The sequence below is a fragment of the Phascolarctos cinereus genome, unplaced genomic scaffold, assembly GCF_003287225.1.
Source record: "Phascolarctos cinereus isolate Bilbo 61053 unplaced genomic scaffold, phaCin_HiC Scaffold_4;HRSCAF=312, whole genome shotgun sequence".
Classification (NCBI taxonomy): domain Eukaryota; kingdom Metazoa; phylum Chordata; class Mammalia; order Diprotodontia; family Phascolarctidae; genus Phascolarctos; species Phascolarctos cinereus.
This window is the reverse complement of record NW_027555847.1, coordinates 591038105-591060602: the sequence shown is the minus strand read 5'-3', so window position 1 is coordinate 591060602 and position 22498 is coordinate 591038105. Positions and strand designations below refer to the sequence as shown.

The 22498-nt window shown below is 36.8% G+C and overlaps 1 protein-coding gene across 7 annotated transcripts in view; it reads left to right on the top strand.

Moving 5' to 3' along the window:
- STK3 (serine/threonine kinase 3) overlaps positions 1–21259 on the top strand; it is a 485213-nt gene extending 463954 nt beyond the window's left edge. For 6 of the 7 annotated variants that reach the window (XM_078153675.1, XM_020969092.2, XM_078153672.1 and 3 more), the window contains one exon: positions 19795–21259. In XM_078153675.1, coding sequence (XP_078009801.1) covers positions 19795–19953 — 159 coding nt within the window. In that variant the 3' untranslated portion in view covers positions 19954–21259. The remainder of the gene's footprint in view (positions 1–19794) is intronic. The other variant, XM_078153674.1, reaches the window with a different exon arrangement.
- Positions 21260–22498: the final 1239 nt, after the last annotated feature.

The following is a 22498-nucleotide window of genomic DNA, read 5'->3' as shown; positions in this document are numbered from 1 at the left end:
ACTTCCTTCTTTTATCAGTGATGTCTTTGGGGGTTTATGGCTAGTAATGGATATGGATATTTTAGTCACTTTGTACTAATTCACAACTCCACCAACAATACCCTAGTATACCTACCTTTATACAACCCCTCCAAAATTAACTATTCCTGTCTTTTGTAATTATTACTGATTTGCAGGATGTGAGATCAAGTCTCAGGGTTGTTTTGATTTGCATTTATTTTATTATTAGTGATTGGGAGCATTCTTTCATATGCTCGCTAAAAGTTTGCAGTTCTTCTTTTGAAAACTGTTCGTATCCTTTGACTACTTAGCTATTAGAGAATGGCTCTTGATTAGTGATCTCTATATCTCAGATGCCAAAAACCCATATCTGAGAAATTTGATACAAATATTTTTCCCATTCCCTCACTTCCCTTCTTATCCTAAAATCATTGACTTTGTGCAGCTTTTCAATTTCATATAATCAAAATTATCTATTTTTATCTTTTGTAATTGCCTCTATCTCTTGTTTGGTAAAGAATATATCTCCTACCCCTAGTGATGAAGGATATATGATCTGTTGCTTTTCTAATGAAATACCTTTTTAAATAATCACCAAAAAATTTTTCTTCAAAATCTCTAAGTTACTTAACCTTTAATAGCCTCAGTTTTCTCATCTGTGAAATGCAGATTATGATAGCACCTTCCTCACAGGGTTGTTGTAAATATCAAATGATATAGCATATGTAAACCACCTTGTAATGTTAAAGCACTATATAAAAGCTAGCCATTATTGTTATCCCATCTTCTCCAGCATATTGGCCTTATTACTCTTATCCCCACTTTCTCACTTACCTTCAATCTCTTCATTTTACTGGCTGCTTTCCTGCTACCTACAAATATCCCCATAACTCCCCCATCCTCAAAAAATCCTCACTTGGTCCATTCATCCCACTACCTATTATCTTATATCTCTTCTTCTTCTTGTCACCAAACTCCTTGAGAAGGCCATCTGTAATAGGTGCCTCTACTTCCTTTCCTTTCACCCTCTTAACTCTTTATAGACTTGTTTCTAACTTCATCATTGAACCAAAACTGCTCTCTCCAAATGCTCTTTTAATTGCCAAATATAATGGCCTCTCTTCTCTCTATGTTTTCAAGACAATCCTCTCCTAGTTCTCCTACCTGTATGACCACTCATCCATCTCCTTTACTGACTTTCCTTCCAGGTCACAATTACTAACCATAGGAGTCCCACAGAGCTCTTGCCTGGGCCCTCTTCTCTTTGCCACTATACTATTTCACTCAGTGATCTCATCAGCCCCCATGTATTCAATTATCTCTATGCTAATCAAATCTATTTATCCAGCCCCAAATTCTATGATAACCTCCAGTCTCGCATCTCATATCTTCCAGTTTTCTATCAGACATGTTGAAGTAAATATTCTATAGATATCCGGAACTCAACATGTCCAAAACTGAACTCATTATCTTTCTCTCCAAACCATCCCCCTTTCCTGTTTTCCCTGTTACTAAGTAAGGTACTGCCATCTTCCCAGTCACAACTAGGTGTCATCCTCGAATATTAACTTTTACCACTAACCCCACATCCAATCTGTTGCCAAGCCCTGTTGGTTTTACCTTCATAATATCTCTCTTATATGCCCCTTTTGTCCTCTGATATTGCCACCACCTCCAGGTGGAGACCCTCCTCATTTTATGTCTGTAATATTTCAGTAATCTTCTGATTGTTTTCCCTGCCACGAGTATATTCCTTCCAGTCTGTCCCTCACTCATCTGTCAGAATGATCTATTTTCCTAAAGTACATATTTAATCATGTGACTCCCTACTCAATAAACTCCAGTGGCCCTGTCGCCTCCAGGATCAAAGCCTCTGTTCAATGTTCAAAGCCCTTTATAACCTGGACCCTTCTTGTGTTTCCAGTCTTATTATGCCTTATGCCTCCCCCATATATTCTGTAATCAGCAATATTAGCCTCCTGGTTGTTCCTAAAACAGGACACTGTCTCTTGGCTCTACGTATCCCTCATGTCTGGAATGCTCTCCCTTCTCATCTCTGCCTTCTGGCATCCCAAGCTTCTTTCAAGAGTCCCAGCTAAAATCCCACCTTCTACAGGAAGCATTTCCCAATCCCCCTTAATTTTCATGCTTTCACTCTGTTGATTTAATTTAGGTAATCATGGATATGATATATTTGTACCTAGTTACTTACATGTTGTCTTTCTCTTTAGAATGTGAGTTCCTTGAGAGGATGGACTGTCTTTTGCGTTGCTTTTTATTCACATCCCTTAGCACATAATAGGCATTTAATGTTTATTGACTAACTGATTAGTATCATATACTCAAATTTATGCAAATAATAGTCATAATTATTTGTTTTAGGGGTGGTCAGGGTTATAATACTTCTGTACTGTATCACAACAAAATATTGTAGATTATCCCACCTAGAAGGTTACCTAGTCAAATAGTCCAACTGGAAAACAGCTAGAACTAGCAGAAATGAGACTTGAACCCAGGACTCCTAATTACTAGTCCAGCACTCTTTTCCCTACACCATGACTTACCTAGAAAGTTTTAATTACTGCTGTGATGAAACAGTCTCTTTGCTCTAGGCTAAGAATTATAGACCTACTTACTATTCAGATGGAGTTGGGTATGAAATTTCTTTCCTGCTATTTCTCCAGTGTCTTCCAGCATTCTCAAAGTATTGCCAGTGGAGTACTCTGTCATGTCTTATCAAGTTGGAAAGGCTACAGGTACAGTCCTAGCAGTAGGTAAATTATCAATTGAGCACCTGCTTAACTAAGTTCAGTACTTAGTGGGCTCATTGCCAGGGCCTACTAGGTACTGAATATTCCTGGCCACAACTCATGAAGCCATCTTTTAAGGGATGGAGAGTGGAGTAGAAGACATGATCATACTAATGAAATGAGAGATCCTTGAAACAACAATTATATATCATATAGCAACTCACAGTAACCTATGGGGAAGTGTGTGTGTGTGTGTGTGTGTGTGTGTGTGTGTGTGTGTGTGTGTGTGTGTTTATAGAAGGAAAAGGGATTTGACCTTTTTATCCATAGCTAAAAGTGGCATGGCTTCCTGAGTTGTACTTTGGCTTAACAATTCCACTGAATTATGTTGAACTACACATGATCTTTTTTCTATATCTCAGCAACACACACTCAAAAAGATTAGAAAGGAAGGCACAAGTGTGGTGGCATGGATAGAAAACCAGCTTAGGAGTCAAGATGATTTGGTTCCAAGGCCTGCCTCTAACACATGCTGGCTGTAAGTGTGAGCAAGTAACAACCCAAACAACTTTCCAACTTTAATTTGAAGAACAGTTGCCCATTGGTAGAGGACATTTCCTCTCTAGGAGTTATCTATAATAAATCACGGGTCCATTCTCCTCCCCTCCCTCTGCTCTACCACCGCAGCCCAGTGATTGGAAGGTGCTATGTGCATATTATTTATATAGCAACCTTAGCTTACTAAAATTAACACCAAAAACAGGGGAGTTAATATTAAGGATAAGCAGGAAGATAGTAAGAGAAAAGTACTAGATGTCCTCAATAAATTCAAGTCACCTAGCCCAGATGAACTACAACTATCTCAGGTTACTTAAAGAGTTGTCAAATGTGATTTTAGAGAATGAAATAGGTACTACAGAATTGGAGAAAAATAAATTTTGTCCTGTTTTTCAAAAGGTGGGGGGTGAAGTAGAGTAGGAATAAGAATGAGGTCTGCTGTCTATAGCCCAATGAACTTGAAATCAATTCCTAGCAAAATTCCGTAACATGTTGTCTGTCTGCCTCAAGTGTCTCTCAGCTCCAGGCTGTCCACCATTCAGCCACTGTCACCAGTCATCTTGACTTGTGTCTTGCCACTGGACTTTAATGACTCTGAAGGAAAGAGTGATGATGATGACTTTGCTTGGCTTTATCTCACTTAAATCCAGTTCACTCACAAGTCAAGACATCACCCTCAAGATATCATTGGTCATCTTCAAGAACGAGGGATGAACAACAACAATAACAAAATTTTTCCAAAATGTTGTTCTGTTCATGTCCTCCCTCCTCTACTCAATAAAGTCAAGTGGCTTCTTTATTATGCCCCCTCCCCCTCACTTTTCAGCTTGCTTTTGTGTATTGCCCATTAGATTGTAAGTTCCTTGAGGGCAAAGACTGTCTTTTTCTTACTTGTATCCCCAACATTTTACAGTGTCTGGCACATAGTAGGAGCTTAATAAATATTTGTTGTATCTTAAGATCAAAGATTTACAACTAGAAGGGACCTTAGAGATATGTAATTCAACTCCCATTATTTCACAGATGAGAAAATTGTGACTCAGTGAAAGCCAGTGACTTGTTCCAGGTCATACTGGTAGGCCGAGCCAGGTTTCAAACCCAGATCCATTATGACACCCACTGCCAACCATTCCCTAGGGGAGATTTTAAGGGTATATCAATGAGACCTGACAAATGTTGGAAGCATTATAAAGGAAGACTTGACAGGAGCTCTGTTGAGTAGTGTAACCCATGGATGTCCTTTTTAGTATGAAAAGATTAATTCTAGAGAGCCACAGATGTCATCTTAGAATTCTACCATCGATTCGTTTCTTGCTTTTCACTATTCTTTCCTGGTCATTACTTTCTTTCGTGTAGTCATGTATTGCCTTGCACAGAGTAAGCACTTAATAAATATTTGTTTATAAGTTAAATAATTTAAATAGCTGGACCACTTGGTAGCACATTCTACACCACATGGAAAGTATTTTTACTACCTAATCCAGTGATTAAGGACAGATGTTACATGTCCTTTAATTCATTTTAAGGAAATTTTTGTATAATTTAATCAAATAGACAAAGAACACTTTGTGCCAAAAAACTGGCGGTGTGTTTCTTTTCCATGACAAATATAAATGGTAATAGTGTCATGTGCTAATAAGTTGGTGCCCTTCAGATATTGTAGCTATAATATAGCCAGTGGAATTGCTAAAGAAACTGAGTATAGGATCTGTGACTGTGTCAGCTATTGTCAAGTCAGTAAAAGGCTGGATGAGAATACCACAGTGTAAAGTTGGTCTGTAGCTTGATTCCATGTTGGTGTTAAAATTCTTCCAAAAAGTATTCCAAGAAACATGCTGGCTGCCCTAATTTATTTTTATTAGTCATTGGCACATCATTTTGTCAGCATATTAGCAGAATTAGGAAAAGCTTTCACAGCTGTATTACCATTAAAAACCTTTGGCTTTGTAAAGAGTTTCCTGGTTCCAACCTGGTCCATCACCTCAGTCTTCTCCAAGTATCATCATTCTATAACATTGCATTGATTGGGGCAGTTAGCTTATAACCTTTCTGTATCTTCCAGTACTGATGCTTTGTGGGCATTATCATAAAAACAATTTTTGACAATGTTTCTAGACTATTGAATGATAAGAATTTCTGTAAAGAGCAGCAGCATATTAAGACACTATTCCCAGAATACTCAGTACACTAGTATATATACCCGTTGGTGATGAGCACTGAGTCAGATAAGAAACCATTAACTGTGCCATGACTAGTCACTGTTGAATAGCTTTATTGTTAAAATGAATTTTTCTGGGCAAAATTGCCTAATAATTACTAAGAAGCAGGCCTACTAATAATACTGATGTTTTGACGTTATTGGCTTGAATTGCCTAAAGTATTTATCTTGGACAGTGTTTTACAGGATAAGGGCCAAGATTTTACAAGATGGCCAAAAGTTTACCACCAGTTTAAGCACAGTAAGATAATTTTTTTTAAAATTTTTTAGTCATGGGATCATAGTTTTTGAGCTGGAAGGCATTTAGAAGTCATCTGGTCCTAGCCCTTCATTTTGCAGATGATAAAAATGAGGCTTGTAGAGGTTAAATGACTTAAGTGCCCAAGGTCATACAGGGTTTAACATGGCACAACTAGAATTTGAAACTTCACATCAAAATCTACATTTTTTTAAGCTATGCCATACTGCCACCAAAGAAATCCAATTTTTTTTTTCTGTTTTCTTCCTGAAAACTACAATACTAAAATACTTTGATGTTGAGGATGGGAGGAAGAGATACATTACATGAGGAAAAATATTTGCAGATATTTGAACAACCCTTCCTTTTTTCCTTAACAGATATTTTCAGATGTGCTTTTTGGTTACTTGCTAGTAATGAATTCCTAAGGAGAGCTGGGGAGCCTAGAGCTAATGCAGCCCTTTTGTTCATCACAGCATTAAAATAATAGGGTTGATGAAAATGCTGTCTCATTGAAACTGAAAAGCATGAAAGAAACAAGCTGTTGTGGAAGAATATAAGACTAAATTTCTATGATCCTGCCCAAGCTACATATCCAAGAAGCTTTTTAGCTCGGGTTTCTCCAGGGTGAAGTAATGGTTTATAACAAGGTGAATCAGCTTTACAGCTATGAGCTAAATGTAGGATGACCAGCAACACCAAACAGGCCATGATACAGGTCTGGGCAAAAGCAAGGAGACATAGAAATTGCTTGCAAGAACATTCAGTCTCTTTAAGGTTTCTTGGCTCTATTTTATAAGGCACATCTTCAGAGGATTCTGATATCTATCCAGTTCTTTCTCTTTTTTTAATCGAAAAACTAACATTGTCTCCAAAGGGTCATACAATGTTTATATTGTTTGAGTGGAGATTAACCGGAACAATGCCTTTATTCATATTTATTTCACAAAGTGCTGCTATATATGGCTACTAAATGAGATAGCACTCAAATATTCTGTGCCATCTGACTTCAATTAACTTGTTTTACATAGGGGGTTTTTTTTGAGTTTTAAAATATGATCTAGATGATATATTAAATAGCAGAATTATGAGAGTTTTCAGCAAAGTATACTTCAGCTGAAAACTAGATGTGTTTCTAAAAATAGACTATCAAACAAATTTCCTGTTTTTCTAATTGATTTACACTGCAACATTAGACTGTACTACTGAAGTGGGTAGGGTGAGGATGAGGTGGGGAAGATTGACCTAAATTAGTGAAAACCAAACTTCAGAATGTGATAATCTCACTAAAATCACACATTATATGGGAAAATGATATTTTTGATAAAACATACTGAAAGTAAAAGGTGAGATCTGAGCTGAGTCTTGAAGGAAGAGAGGGAAATCAAAAGGAAGAAGTGAGGGGGCTGAACATTCCAGACACCCATGGTTGGTGGGCATGACATAGATGAAGATCCAGCAAAGTGACAGAGATTTAGGAAGAGAATCAGAAAGAGAGCAGTTCACAGAAACCTAAAGAGGAGACAATGTCCAGGAGATGGTGATTGACTTTGTTAAATGTTACAGAGTGGTCAAGAATAAGGATTAAGAAGGTACCATTGCAATGGGCAATTTAGAGATTATTGCTAACTTTGCAAAGGGAAATTTCAGTTGAATAATGGTATCACAAGTAACAATACAAGGTTTAGAAAAGGGGGAGAAGAGGAGGTAGAGGTGCCAAGTATAAATGAGCTCTCTCAAGGAATATATCCATGAAGGTGAGAAATTTAGAATGCTGTTTTCTGGTCCATATAAAGTAAAGTTTCAGAAATAGGATAGGCTACTTCTGTAGGGTGTGAGTTTCCCATTAAGAGCCCTTCAAATGGTATAACCATCTCATAGAGATACTTCAAAGATTCTTGTTAAGTTATATTTCACTGGACTGAGGTCACTTCTTATGTCAATGTTCTGGTTAGTTTTTCTTGCTTTTGTGGAGAGAGGAAGAAGAAAGAGAACTCCTCTTTATTTGTATCTTGTGAACCAATCAGTGGGTTTGATTTTGTGTTTCTAGGACTTTGGTCCCTTTCCTGTTAATAATAAATATAATGAATGATAACAAAATGAGTGTGATGGCCAGTAGTTGGAAACCTAAACCATAACTTGTTCAACAAAAGTGAAGGATTGGGCTAAAATGGGACATAAGCAGAAAGAGTCACTCAAGGCTACATAAAATGCCAAATAATCTGAGGCATGCACTAGTAAAATCTTACAAAATGCTATAGGCAATTCAGCATCACAAACGTAATAGAAAATTGTTGCTAGCCATTCTGTTGATAGAATGTTCATATTGTAAGAATTGCTAGCAGATGGGAAAATAGATGACTCAGAATACAGTATTAGCAATGCATATTTTTTTAATCACAGACCCCTAATAAGGTCTGTAGCATCTGCGAGATTCATTTAAACAGTTGCTAGGAAGAATTTGTTTTCCCAGTAAACACAGCAAATCCTGTACAGGCTTTTCTTGATTGAATATATTTGACTATAACATTGTTATGTTAGTATTAACATATAAAACCATTAATTTTCCTTGTCTTGATGTCTCATCATCTATTTTAATAGGCTGAATTATTATACTGGCACTTAGTACAGACCTGTTAAATCCTGAAATTATATTACATTTAAGCATTTTAATACCCTCTATTTATCTTTTTCAGAATTTGAAAATTTGAGGTCATTTAAGGTCTCCCAATTAAACAGGGCTACTTTTGATAAGAAGATAACATCTGTTTGCCTTTTGTATAGACTACCTCATTTACACCTTACACCGTGGGATTGGTTTTACTAGTACTTTTATCTCTACTTTACAGACGAGAAACATAGGCTCAGCAAGGTTATAAGACGTTGAACTGATGTCTTTGTGACTCGTAAGTCCTATACCCCATCCACTATACCATGCTACGGTATGACAGCTGGCTTCAAAGCCAGGAACACAGAGTTTCAAGTACTACCTCTGACAACATCCTAGCTTTGTAACCCTGGACAAATCATTTAATTTAACCTCTTAGTGCCCTAGTCAGCTCCCTAGACCATAGATTGCAGAGAAAGTGCCAACCTTCATTGGTAGAAAGAATTTCCTCATTTTGGAGTCCCCATGCAAATGAAATCATAGATGCATTCCCTGTCTCTATCCGTTTTCCTAAAATGTCTTTAAGACTAAGTTATGCAAGTAATTATTTCTTGTCATTTGAATATAATAGTGTAGATTGTTACTGTAGATTTTGATAGATTATCTTAAGGAAAGTTGTAATATAATTGACAACTATACTTTGTTCTACAAATTACATTGGTTTGCATTTAATTTTGAGTAGATATTCCAAAATAATATGGATGTAAAAGGCATTTTTAAAAATCTCTTTGAAGATAAATAGCAGGTTTTAAGAGCATTTTCTCACAAAAATGGCATTTTGGGTTTAGCATTTTATAGAATGTTCTCAGTTGTTGTTTCAGTCATATCCAACTCTTCATGACCCCATTTGGAATTTTCTTGGTTTTGCCAAGAAAGTGGTTTGAAGTGGTTTGCCACTTCCTTCTCCAACTCATTTTACAGATGAGGAAACTGAGACAATGATTTAAATGACTTGCTTAGAGTCATACAGCTGGTAAGTGTCTTAGGCTGGATTTGAACTCGTCTAGTAGAGTCCATGCCCTGCACTCTATCCACTATGCCACCTAACTGCTCGCAATTGCTTAGGCTTTTAAAGGTTAAAAAACATTCATTTACACACCTCATATTCATGACTTTTATAAAGAATGTACATATAAGCAATATTAGAGAAATTTGCTATAGAATTCTCTTGCCCTTTGTGTTTAATATGAAAATCGATGCTGTCATTAACAAAACAGGATGCTTGTTCCAGCTGTCATTCACACACCACATTGCACCAATTTTCATCAGAAATTTTGGCTCCTGTTGGAAATTGGCCCTTACTTCCTTATGTCTAACACATGAATAATATATCTACTGTTAAAGGGAGTTTGAGGTTGGTTTTTTGTCTGTTTCTTGTTCCCGATAATTTTTATTTAAACCCTATGTAAGAGCTGGCACTTCTTAGACTATCTACTGGCCTGCAGCTTAGGAGAGATCTTGCACTATTCTGTCTTGATTCTTGAGTTTCCGCTATTTATCCATTTAAAAAGCCACCTCTATAAAAATATCATTTGTAGGTTATTCACTCTTCTGTGTTTGTAAGCTGAAGGCCTAAAGCTACTTTCCTCTCCTTCTCAGATTGGTGGTCCCTGGGATTCTCAGCAGCAGAATGAATGTCAGATTATTTGAGTGACCTACATTTTGAACTCTTAATCATCAGAGTTAGATAAAGAATATGGAATCCTTTAACTTTAGAACTTTAATATTTTTATACAGTCCAGTGTCCAAAGAGACTTCTCATTAGACTATTACCAATTTGAAAATACAGAGATTAAGAGTAAGTTTCTCATCAGAGAGATGTGGCTTAGTGTGTAGGAAAGAGCAGAGATTTAGGGTCAGAGGACCTGGGTTCAAATCCTGGTGCTGTCACTTAGGACCTGCATACTTCCCTAACGGTATCTTGGATGACTTCTGGACTTGAGTTTCTTCATTTGTAAAGTTAGGGAGTTGGATTAAATTATATCTGAGGTCTGTTCCCACTCTAAAATCTATTATTCTATGAGCCACTAGTAGAAATAACAACAATAAAAATAATAGCTAACAATTATATAGTACTTTAAGGTTTGTAAAATGTTTTACATATATTATCTTATTTAATCTTCACAACAGCCCTGGGATGGAGCTGCTAAAGTAATTTGTTTCCAATTTCCCAGGCAATGTATTTCTTATTTTTTGAAACTGCCCCATAAAATGTTTATTTTATGCTTTATGGAAACTACATTAAACAGAGTCATTTTAAATTTAGACTCTAGTGAACAGGAAATAGAATTTCCAAGGGTATTGGGCACAGATCTTAGCCTAGGTGACAAAACCGCAGTCTTTCCTTTTTACCCAACCAGAAAGGAAAAAAAATATGCTGTGTCGTAGAAAACAGTGGCCTGGGAGTCAGAAAATCTGGGGTCTCATCTCTCAAGCTTTGATGCTAGCTATGTACTAGTCAGGTCACTCAGAAGCTGTATCAGTGGATAGAATACTAGGCTTTCAGACAGGAAGAGCTTAGTTCAAATCTAGTCTCAGACACTTACTAGCTAAGCAAGTCATTTAACCTCTAATTGCTTCAACTATAAAATGGGGATAATAATATAGCATCTCCCAGAGTTGTATTGAGGATCAAATGAGATAATAATTGTAAAGAACTTAGCACAGTGCCTAGGACTTAGTAAATGCTATATAAATGCTAGCTATTATTATCATTTCAACTCCATGATCTTCTGTCTCCATATCTCTAAAAGAAGGGGTTGGTCCAAGTGATTTCTAAGTTCCCTTTCGTTCTGTGATCTTTATCAATGTTTACTTTATTTTTAAAAAATAGCCATGCTACTTTATACTCACATCTTATAAGATACCCCCTGGGATAAGTAAAATTGTTTTTGATATCTGCTATAGCCCTTTCAGGTCAGTAGGGTACCATTTAGTTAACTGTCTTGTCAGTGAATGTCTAATTTATGCCCAGGAAATCCCATTTTGAAGTTTGCTCAACAAGCATCAAATAATTGAGTGAGAATTACAGAGTACAATCAATAGTACTAAATGCTGCTTTCACATAATCTCAGAGCTGGAAAGGTCTTCAGGCCATCTAGTTGCTTCCTAAACTTCAACAAAGGTGCCTTTGGCAGCCTTCCTTATAAGTGGTGATGTAGTATTTCCCTGAGACCTATAGTGAGGGGAAACCCACTACTTCCCAAGCCCATTACATTTGTGGATAGCCCTAATATAAGGAAGTCGTCCCTATATCAAGCCTCAGTTTTCCTCTCTGCAACTTCCCAATTCTGTCCTCTGAGGCCAACAAATAAACTCTCTCATATGGTTCTTCAGATACTTCAAATTACGTGATGGCTGTATGATTTCCTGTCCTTGAAAGAGAGGAGCCACTAACAGAATGATGGACTTATAGACTTCATTAAAAATTTGACTATAGATATTTGTAACTCATGAGACCTTTGTCAGTATTAGGGTAGTTGGAGGGAAAAAATTATATGTATGTATGTAGATAGATAGATAGATAGATAGATAGATAGATAGATAGATAGATAGATAGATAGATAGAGGGCAAAGGGTGAGTTGAAGATGAAGGGGTGATATCTGGAGAATAAAATTAAGGGATGAGAGAGGATTATACTGGGAGAAGGAGAAAGGGAGAGGAATAATGGGGTAAATTATCTCACATAAAACAGACAAGAAAAGTGGAGGGGAAATGGGGGAAGGTGAGAGGGAATGAGTGAATCTTATTCTCATAGGATTTGGCTTAAGGAGGGAATAACATACACACTCAATTGGGTACGGAAATCTGTCTTACCCTACAAGAAAATATTGGGGAAGGGGATAAGAGAAAGAGAGAGGGGTGATAGAAGGGAAGGCAGATTGGGGGAGGGGGTAATCAAAAGCAAACACTTCTGAGGAGGGACAAGGTCAAAAGAGAGAATAGAATAAATAGGGGACAGGATAGGACAAAGGGAAATATACTTAGTTTTTTACAACATGACTACTATGGAAGTGTTTTGCATGATTACACATGTATAACCTGTATTGAGTTGTTTGCCTTTTCAATGAGGATAGGTGGGGAGGGAGGAAGGAAGAAAATTTGGAACCCAAGTTTTAAAAATGCATGTTAAAAAAATAGTTTTCACATGCAACTGAGAAATAAGAAATACAGGAAATGGGGTATAGAAATCTATCCTGCCCTACAGGAAAATAGAAGGGGAAGGGGATACGAGAAGAGGGGGAAAGATAGAAGGGAGGGCAGATTAGGGGAAGGGGTATACAGAATGCATGCCATCTTGGGGTGGGGGGAGGGATGAGATGGGAAGAAAATTTGGAACTCAAAATCTTGTGGAAATGAATGTTGAAAACTAAAAATAAATAAATTTAAAGAAAAAGACATTAGGCAAGTCCTAAAAAGCCATTCCACTCTGATCCGAGCCCTAGACATCATAACTGACTCTCTTGGGCTGCTTCTTAATGAAACTAAACTGGCTCAATAGTTAAAGCCTGTCAATGCTGACTTTCTCAACAGCATCTCAGGTGAACTCATCTGTCTCTGTCCAGTGAGGAAAATATTTCAACAACAAGGGAAAGAGGAAGCTCTTTATGATGCAGGAGAATGAATTCCGTGGCCTGTCCTGGGGCCAGCATGGGTAGAAATTATGCTTTTTTCTGCTCTTAATCTGTTTGCTCTATGAAAAGAAAGCCCACCTCCAGCCCAACTGGGAATTGTCAGGAATCAATGTAAAAAAGGAAGTCCTGCAGTTTGGGTCTTTCTACTTAAAGGTCTATGAATTTGCCTGTGATTTTTTGTGATAATCTCAAAGGATATTGCCATTCATTCTCTTTGCATATATTAGGATATCAAGAAAAAAAAAGACATAGGCACATATGGCACCAACTAGAAAGCAATTGACCAGAGCCAGGGACAAATCTTTAAAACTTAGAAACAAAGCTTTTAGGTCAGTCAGTCAGTTATCAAACATTTAATAAGTAGTTACTATATGCCAGGCATTGTGCTATGCATTGAGAATACAAATAAAAGCAAAAAGAATCTCTTCCCTCAAGGATTTTACATCCTAATGGAAAAGATAACACATAAAAGGGCAATTGAGGAGGATTAGGGAGGGATGGTGACATGGTGTAGAGAGTCATGGGTGACTGGTCTGGGGACCTTCCCCAAAATGGAGGTTTTGGGAAGAACTCACCAGTGGAAGAAGAGGCCTATGAAAGCAGAATCAGGAGGCAGCTGAGACATGATGTTATAATCCAGTCAATCAGGGATGACTGGTCTGGGATTCTTCTTCCTCTCCCAGTGCTTTCATTCTCCTCCCACCTGACAATTCCCAGTCTCTAGGTTATAAAAATTCTCAAGTTTATTAAGTTGCAATTGAATTAAATTACTCTGAAATCTGACCTTTAAAGAGTCTATAGAAGACCTTGATCTTAGTAGTAGTAGTGGTAGTAGTGGTGGTGGTGGTGGTGGTGGTGGTGGTGGTGATGATGGCAGTGGCAGTAGCAGTAGCAGCACTAGTAGTAGTAGTAGTAGTAATGATGGTGGTGGTGGTAGTGGTAGTAGTAATAATAATATCTAGAATTTATATAGAAGCTTACAGTTTGAAAACTACTTTACAAGTATCTTTTTATCTTCATATCTACTCTTGTTCATTTGACAGAGAGATGGTAGATGACAGTTACATAATGTTATATATACTCTTTCAGTTGTAGTGATTGCAAACTGGGTTTGTTTCTGTTATAAGGAGGGCATTATGGAGAGAATAGACTACCGGAAGTGAATAAACTATTACTATCAAAGTACATTGATAAAACGCAAAGAAAGACTAAAAAAAAATTTGACTATAGGTCCAGAGCTCTATCTACTGTGCCACCCAGCTTCCCCTAACAAGCATTTATTAAGTGTGCTAAGGAATACAAATACAACCAGAAATACGGTTTCTGTCTTCAGTTAGCTTATACTTCAATGGGGGAAGATGACACATAAAAGGAAGCTGAAAGGGGAGGGGAAAGAAGAGTGTTAGAGAGTGAGGGAAAAGATACCCCGTCCACGTCTGGGGGCATAGTAAAGTAAGTCCAGAGAGTCAGGAAGGGGAATCTGGAGAAGAATGAAGACATGCTTGTTCTGGGCATTGTTTTTAAAATGGAAGTTCTGAGAGGAACTAGACGTAGGGTGGTGAACCTGCAGCCTTGAGACTGTATGTGGCCTTCTACATCCTTAAGTGCAGCCTTTAGACTTAAGGCCTCAGGTTCCCCATCCCTGAACTAGATAATCAGAGGAATGGACCTGTGGGGCCAAATTTACTTCCAGTATATGAAGTAGGGGGGTGGAGTGAATTTACAGGGTGCAGAGGCTTCTGTGGCATAGTAAAGTCCTGAGAGTCAGGAGTGGGACTCCCAAAGGAATGAACAATAACCCAGTCTATTTCAGCATACATTTATTAAGCATGTAAGGCCCAGCACTTAGCATAGTGCTTCACAAAATTAGGTACTTAAAGGCTCAATACCCAGCATAATGCTCTGTAAAAAGCAGTTTTCTATTGTTTTTATTTATTTATTTATTGGGTTTTTTTTTTCAAATAATGCAAATCTAGCTTCTTTCCACCTACCTCATGCCCTACAGAAAAATCATGAAAAACAAAACCCTCATAACAAATATGTATAGTCAAGCAAAATTAATTCTGGCCTTGGCAGTATCCCCCCCAAAAAAAGTATGTCTCAATCTGTATCCTGTCAGGGAGTGGGTAGCATGTTTCATCATAAGCGTTTTGGAATTGTGGTTGTTCATGGTGATTATCAGATTCTTAAAACTTTAAAAGCTGAGTTTTTTGGGATTTTTTTACAGTATAGTTGTTACTGTATGAATTATTCTCCTAGTTCTGCTCACTTTACTCTGTATCAGTTCATCAAAGTCTTCCCAGGTTTTTTTTTCCCTGAAGTCATCTCTTTCATCATTTCTTTCAACACAACAGTATTCCATCGCATTTATATACTTTAGTTTGTTTAGCCATTTATGGGCATCCCCTCAGTTTCTACATCATCACTGTAAAAAGTGCTGATATAAATATTTTTGTTCATATTGGTCCTTTTCCTCTCTCTTTGCTTTCTTTGGCTTATAGACCTAGAAGTAATATCATTAAGTCAAAGGATATGTGTGCACAGTTTAGTAACTTTTGAATCATATTCCAAATTACTTTCCAGAATGGCTGGACCGTTTCACAATTCTTCCAACAGTGCATTAATGTACCTGTTTTCCCAAACCCCCTTCAGCATTTGTCATTCCCCTTTTCTTCAGCTTTGCCAATATGATGAGCATGTGATAGAACCTCAGAGTTGTTTTCATTTTCGTATCTCTAATTATTAGTGATTCAGAGCATTTTTCCTGGGTCAGTTTGTTTTTGATATGTTATACCCTACATTTTCTTCTATTTTTTTCAGCCATTTTACTTTTTAAAAATATTTCTTATCTCATAGAGTTATTAACCTTGATTTGGCCCATTCTAATTTTTTTAGGACATAGACAATGTGAAAAATTATTTTAACTATACTTATTTTTTTAATGTTCAAACATTTTATTCTAATTACATGTAAAAATTATTTTTAGTATTAGTATTTTAAAATTTTGAGTTCCAAACTCTCTTCCTCCCTCCTTTCCCCGCTCAATAAGAAGGCAAGCAAACATATTTCCATGTTTTTCATGTTGTGAAAGAAAAAACAGACAAAAAAAGGCAAACAAAAATTTTTTTAAATGCTTTGAATTGCATTCAGACTCCATCAGATTCTTTCTCTGGAGGTAGATAAAGTTTTTCCTCATAAGTCCTTTGGAATTATCTTGGATCTCATTCTAATTTTCAAGGAGTCTCTTGATTGTGTAAGATGCCAAGCTTTTAATTCACTTTCCAATTCTTTTTTCCATAGTACTTACTTCTATTCCAATTTATCCTCTAGCTCTCTCCTTTAATTTATAAAAACATGTAAAAAATATTTCAATTCATTGTTCCAGCCTACTTCTTGACTTCAGAATTTATGTTTGAGCCAGACTTTGTGCACTTCTGGGCCATGCTTATGTCCTTTTTGGTCCTGCTGCCACTTTCTCAGGGTATTAAGTATTGTGTTATCTAGTGTCTCATGGACAGCTCAGGCTTGCCTGTCAACTTCCAGTGCTCCCAAAGCAGTTTGATCCATGAAAAAAATCTGATCACTGAGCTGTACAAGTTCCTTACTTGGGTTTGGGTCTGAGCAACACACCTGTTGTTTTGCCCCTGGTTGGCATTCCATTAGACTTCTGCTAGACTTGTCCACTATCAACCAGATGGAAAACTCTGCTGGTTAGAGTGACAGAACTGTAGGTTTGGTCTGGGATCATTGCCTTGGTTATTTCTTGTATAGGCTTTTAACTGGGCTGGAAGCTGGATCTGAGACCCTATTCCACTCCTGGTACCTGACCCACATAGCTGCTGCTTGCTTCTGAACTTGCTCCTGTTCAGTACATAGTCTAGGACACATGACTGTTCCTCACCCTGGAATGCCACCTCTAAGCACAATTCCCTTCCTCAGTCTGTCCTGGATCTCTCACCCAGAACTGGGTAGTGAACACAGCTGCTAGTTGACACTTATTCCTGAACCCTACACACGATTCATCCCTCTAAGCTGCATCAAAGACCTCTTTATGCACGAATGCAATCTTTCCATGTGCTAGCATGCTGAGAGCTGCTGGCCAAAACACGTCCTCCAAATTCTCCATCTCCTTTTGCCAAACTTGGGTTGGAAATATGACTTACTGTGCTTTTTTTTCCCCCTCATGTGTTAACTGATCAGGATTTAATCTGTTGCATTTTCTAGATCTATTTAGAGAAATTTGGTTGAGGGGTGGGGGACAGGGAGCAGGCACTCATTGTATGTCTTCCTGCTACTCTGCCCTCTTCAGTCTGCCAGGTTGGTATGATCTTTTAGAGCTTTCTCTCTCCTGACATAGCGTTTGAGAGGCCAGCTTCAAAGTAGCAAAACTATAAGCTTCCCTTTGGTCTGGGTTCCTGCCTTGGTTATTTTGGTACATCCTGAGACCCCACTCCACTCCCAACCACAAAACCTCTCCCTACTCCTGTGCTTGCTCTTCACTCAATACACCCTAGGGCCTATGACCAAAAGGCAGGCCTCTCCCAGGTCCATCATGGCACCAGAAGACTCTGCACAGCAAGCTCTAGTCTAGACCTTGCGCCCAGGGTCTGTAGACCATGCTGTCTGCCTCTTTTTACCTGTGGTTTTTGCTTCCATTTCCCAGTCAGTACTCTGCCCCATGCAGTTTCTAGATCTTTGTGGAATAGTTGTTGGGAAGAGCTCAGCTATACTTCATGCTAGTATGTCATCTTGTGGGTCCTCTCCAATTTTGAATTGTTTAAATTAATTCAAAGATAGCAATCATTTTCCTTCTAAGATTTGTCTTCTTCAAACTAAACACCCTTGGTTTCTTCAGCTGGTCCTAATGTATAATTATCTCCTCACCATCTTGATTACCTTCTGCTATATGTACCCTATAGGTTGTCAGTGTCCCTTTTAAAATGTGATACTGCACTATCTTGCTTCATTTCGGAGGTGAGGAGCTATATGTATGGAATATTGCTTGTTATTGTCAGGTACAACTGATTTGTTGTTTGTTGTTACTGAATTTTTCTTTTTCTTACTCTTTTTAAATCTGTGTTACAAGAAAAGACTTGTTTGGGGGAAGAAGGGAAGAGACATAATTGAAAATAAATATTTTATTTTTTAAAAAACTCTTCATCAAAAAAGTTGATGCAAAAATAAAATAAAATACAGTGCCTAGAACTGGGCACACTATAACAGATGTGTTATGGCTAGTCATTCTGGATGTTATACTTACTGTAATGCATTTTAAGATCTCATTCAGCTTTTCTTGCTGTTCCATATGAGTTTGTATTAGTTCCATTAGAACACCTACATCTTTTTCCCATGACCTGGTTTCTGACCATGTCTCTCCTAACTTATGTGTGTGGTTAATTTTTTTTAATCCAAGTTCAAAAAACTTTAAATTTATCTGAATTAAATTTAATCTTGTTAACATTCTCCTAGTAGTCAACATTATCAAGATCTTTTTTAAAAAATACTGATTCTGTGATCCAAACTGGGATGTCCCACTCTCTAGTGTCATCCAAAAACTTATTTGCTCTCCCAAGTTGTTGTTAAAGATGTTGAATATAAGAGCACCAAGACAGAGACTGGTAACCCTTTGCTAGCAATTTCCCTCTAGGCTGACATAAGTATATTAATGAACACTCTTTGGATTTAATCAGTCCCCTCATTTGAAAACCGCCTGACTACTTTAACGTAGTAGAGGTTAATATGTAATAAGCTATTACCATTTAATTATAAATAATTATTACAAAATTATAATTGACAATTAATTAATTGTGATAATTAATTATAAACAAGCTCTATTATTCAAATGATAAATGGAAAGAGGTTGTCAGGGGCCTGGCTTAAAGCCTCTCATGCTCTATTCATATCTTTGATCTTGTCAAAAAATAAATGAGGCTTGTTCTTAACAAAACTGTGTTGTCAGGTAGTGACTTCTTTTTCTTTCAACTTAATTTCTTGTAACGACAAATTAAGAATTTATCAAGACTCAGAATCCATGCCCCTGACCTATGGTTTTAAAAAAGCACATTCTTTCGCTTTGTGATGGTGGTAGCTACACTTCCCTGTCTGCAGTTCATCCCTGGTACCTCAGTTATCCTTCAGCAGTACCAGGTATCCCTAGAAAAGGTATAACAATCACATCCACAGGTTCCGTTAGCCCTTTAGGATGAAGTTATGCCAGGCCAACTAACTAGTAGATAATGTTTTTTTTCTTGGTTTTCAATTCCATGTTAACCATTTTTCTTCTATACTTTGCATTCAGAAAAGCATTGTCATTGATGGAAAAATAGGAGTTGAGTAGCTTTGCCTTTTAAAGAAAGGAGCTACTCAACTTCTAGAAGTAGGAGATTGAGCTAAATATTTGCTCTAAGACACAGCCTAGAGTGTTTTGTATCATTTTTATTTTCTTATTAAATCCCTAGTGTCAGCCTAATCTCTTGCAATGATTAGCAGGAGAGAGCAGAAAAATTTTCATTTGACTGAAATCTTTTATTTGTTGAATATTGTTTTACTATATTTGCAAGACTTACTTTTTATATGATGAAACACCTTTAATTAAATGCCTTTGGATTAGACTTTGAACCGTATTTCAAATATTTTGTAGTAAACATTTTGCTGAAATAATTGTGTTAAAGTTTCTGCATGCATTGGGGATAATTTACTAAATATTTTTATTTTTTTCTACCTCCAGTTGAAAAACCTGAGTTTAGAAGAATTACAAATGCGGTTAAAGGCACTGGACCCAATGATGGAAAGAGAAATTGAAGAGCTTCGTCAAAGTTATAATGCAAAAAGACAACCAATTCTGGATGCAATGGATGCAAAAAAACGAAGACAGCAAAACTTTTGAGCTTAATATCTTCTCAGACAGTATGTGTAGTTAGTCTAGATGCCAGTAAACCATGAATAGTTGAAGGAATCATAGTGTTATGATTATTTCTGTTATTTTTAATCCATGAGATTTGTGCTTCACAACCCAACAGTGTTGAAATTCTGAAGTTAAAATAGAGGGCTTAAATTTACCAGTGCAAGCACAGTAATTTTATTTTTGAACAATGAAAGCAACAGAAATTTTCATTATTATTTTTCTAAAAGCCCGTCAGTTACATCATATCAGTACTCAATCTTTGTTGTACAATTAAAATTATACTTATGGGAACTTAAAGACCCAAAGCTATTGTTCATTTGTGCAACATTGCCCAGCTTTATGTCACAATATTTCCTATTCCCATCTATTAGCCTATTTATTATATCCCCTTAGGTAAACTTATTTATTTATGCCATTTTGCTTTTGTTTGTTTTCAAAGAGAAGATTGGATGTTTTTGGTGAAGGCAGAGCCTGATGAGCAGCTGATAAATTACTACTAAATTACTCCATAACAAAACAGGGAGATAAGTGGTACAATCACTTGAAAATTGTGGTAGTACTTGTTTCCCAAGAATTTTTCTACTTAAAGGAAGCGGTAATAGCTGCAGTACCCCAGGTATGACTGCCTAATTAGGCCAGCTTCTTTTTAACGTGGAAAAGAAAATTCCATTTCTACCTTGTGGCCACTGAGTTTTCATGTTTTTATTTGCTTGGGTTTTTTTTTTTTACTTATTTTGGTGTTTGGTACAAGTAGAACATTGTATTTGGGTCAGGTAAGGCTATAAAAGGACATGAATTTCAAAACCAAAGAAATCAATGGATAGTTTGTACAAAAATTAGTATATGGTAAATAATAAAAAGAAAGCAAAAATTAATCATACATTTAATATGTTAATATTGTTCCATTTGTATATCTGGAAGCTGAAATGTATCACATTACCGTGAGCTCATCACATTTATTTCTGTGAAAATGTGGTCCATTGTCTAAGGACTTTTTTTTTGTTATTCATTATTTTTTGGGAATTGGTAAGCATTCTGTACCTGATGATAATGAAACAGAAAGACAGTTTATATTCAACTATGCATATCCTGGAGACTGCAAAAATTATTAAAACAGTCAAGCAAAAATTCAATTCTAAGCAGAATGAGCATATGTGCAATTGAATTGGGACCAGTTGTTTTCCTAAACATCACATAGCCATCTTGATGGTATTTGTTCTTATGTCTTTAATTTTATTGTGTAAATCATAAAGACAAATAAATTTTACTGTACTAGTTAGAAAACTTATTCTTTGCATCTTTCTCGAGTCTTTTTTTTTAAATTTTGGATATAAGTAAATTGAATGTATTAATATTCAAAGTAGGAAAGGTTAATCAGTTTTAAGAGACTTCAGGAATATAACCTCTTATAAAATGAAATTAACTGAATTTACTGCCAATACGTTTTTGGTTACTTCAGTATTACAGATTTAGAAGTGGAAAGGACCTTAGAAGTTATGTAGTCTAGTACCCTGAATGCTAGGAAACTGAGGCCCATTAATATGAAATGACTTTCCCAAGATCACATAGGCAGGAGTCAAACTTAGGTTCTCTGACTCCAGATCCAGCTTTCATTCAACTGTATCATACTCTCTCTCTTTTGTTTCAAATACACCTTTATTTTTTACTAATTGGGGACTATTGGAGTAGCTGGTTAGTTCATTCAAAAGAATTTATTTGACCGTTCTGCTCTTTTTCTTCTCATTTTATAAATAAGAAAGAAAAATCTGAGAGATTTGCCCAAGATCAGACAGATAGTAAGTGACAAAGACAGGATTTAAATCCAGGTCAATTTAGCAATTCAGTATAACAAATATTTTTAATGGACTAGGTACTTAGAGATGCAAAGAAGATAAGGCAGTCCCTGTCCTTAAGGAATTTACATTCTATTAGGTCTTCCTTCTCCAAAATCATGTTCTTTTCATTGACCCACATTGCCTCTAGACTTAGCCTGGGTAAAATTAAATAAGTGTAGAAAGATGACCTTTAATGTGCCCTGATTGCCACATAGGAGATGTATGCCTTTACCCCAGTGGCTTCTCTTCTTCCAAAATTGGACAGCGAACTACCCTGATTATCTAGATGCACTGAATCTCAGAGTTGGAAAGGATCTTAAGAGCAATCCAGTCCAAACTGTGCCTGATTGAAAATTTCTTCTTTTTCAGTCACAACAAGTGATCCTTCAGCCATCACCAGAAGAATTTTAATGACTGGGGATCTCACTGTCTCCAGAGGCACTTATCCCCGTATCACTTTTTCTCCTCTGCAACTTCTACTCTTTGCCACAATTTCTACCCCCTGGGGTCAAGTACAACACATTTAATTACTCCTTCTACATAGCAGCCCTTCAAACAGTTAAGAGCAACTATCCTGCTCACCCAAATCTTCACGTCACTTGGTTATGTAACTGCAGTCTTCATATGGCACACTACTAAGCCCTTTCACCATTCTGGATGCATTCCTTTGAACAGTCTCTAGCTTATCAATA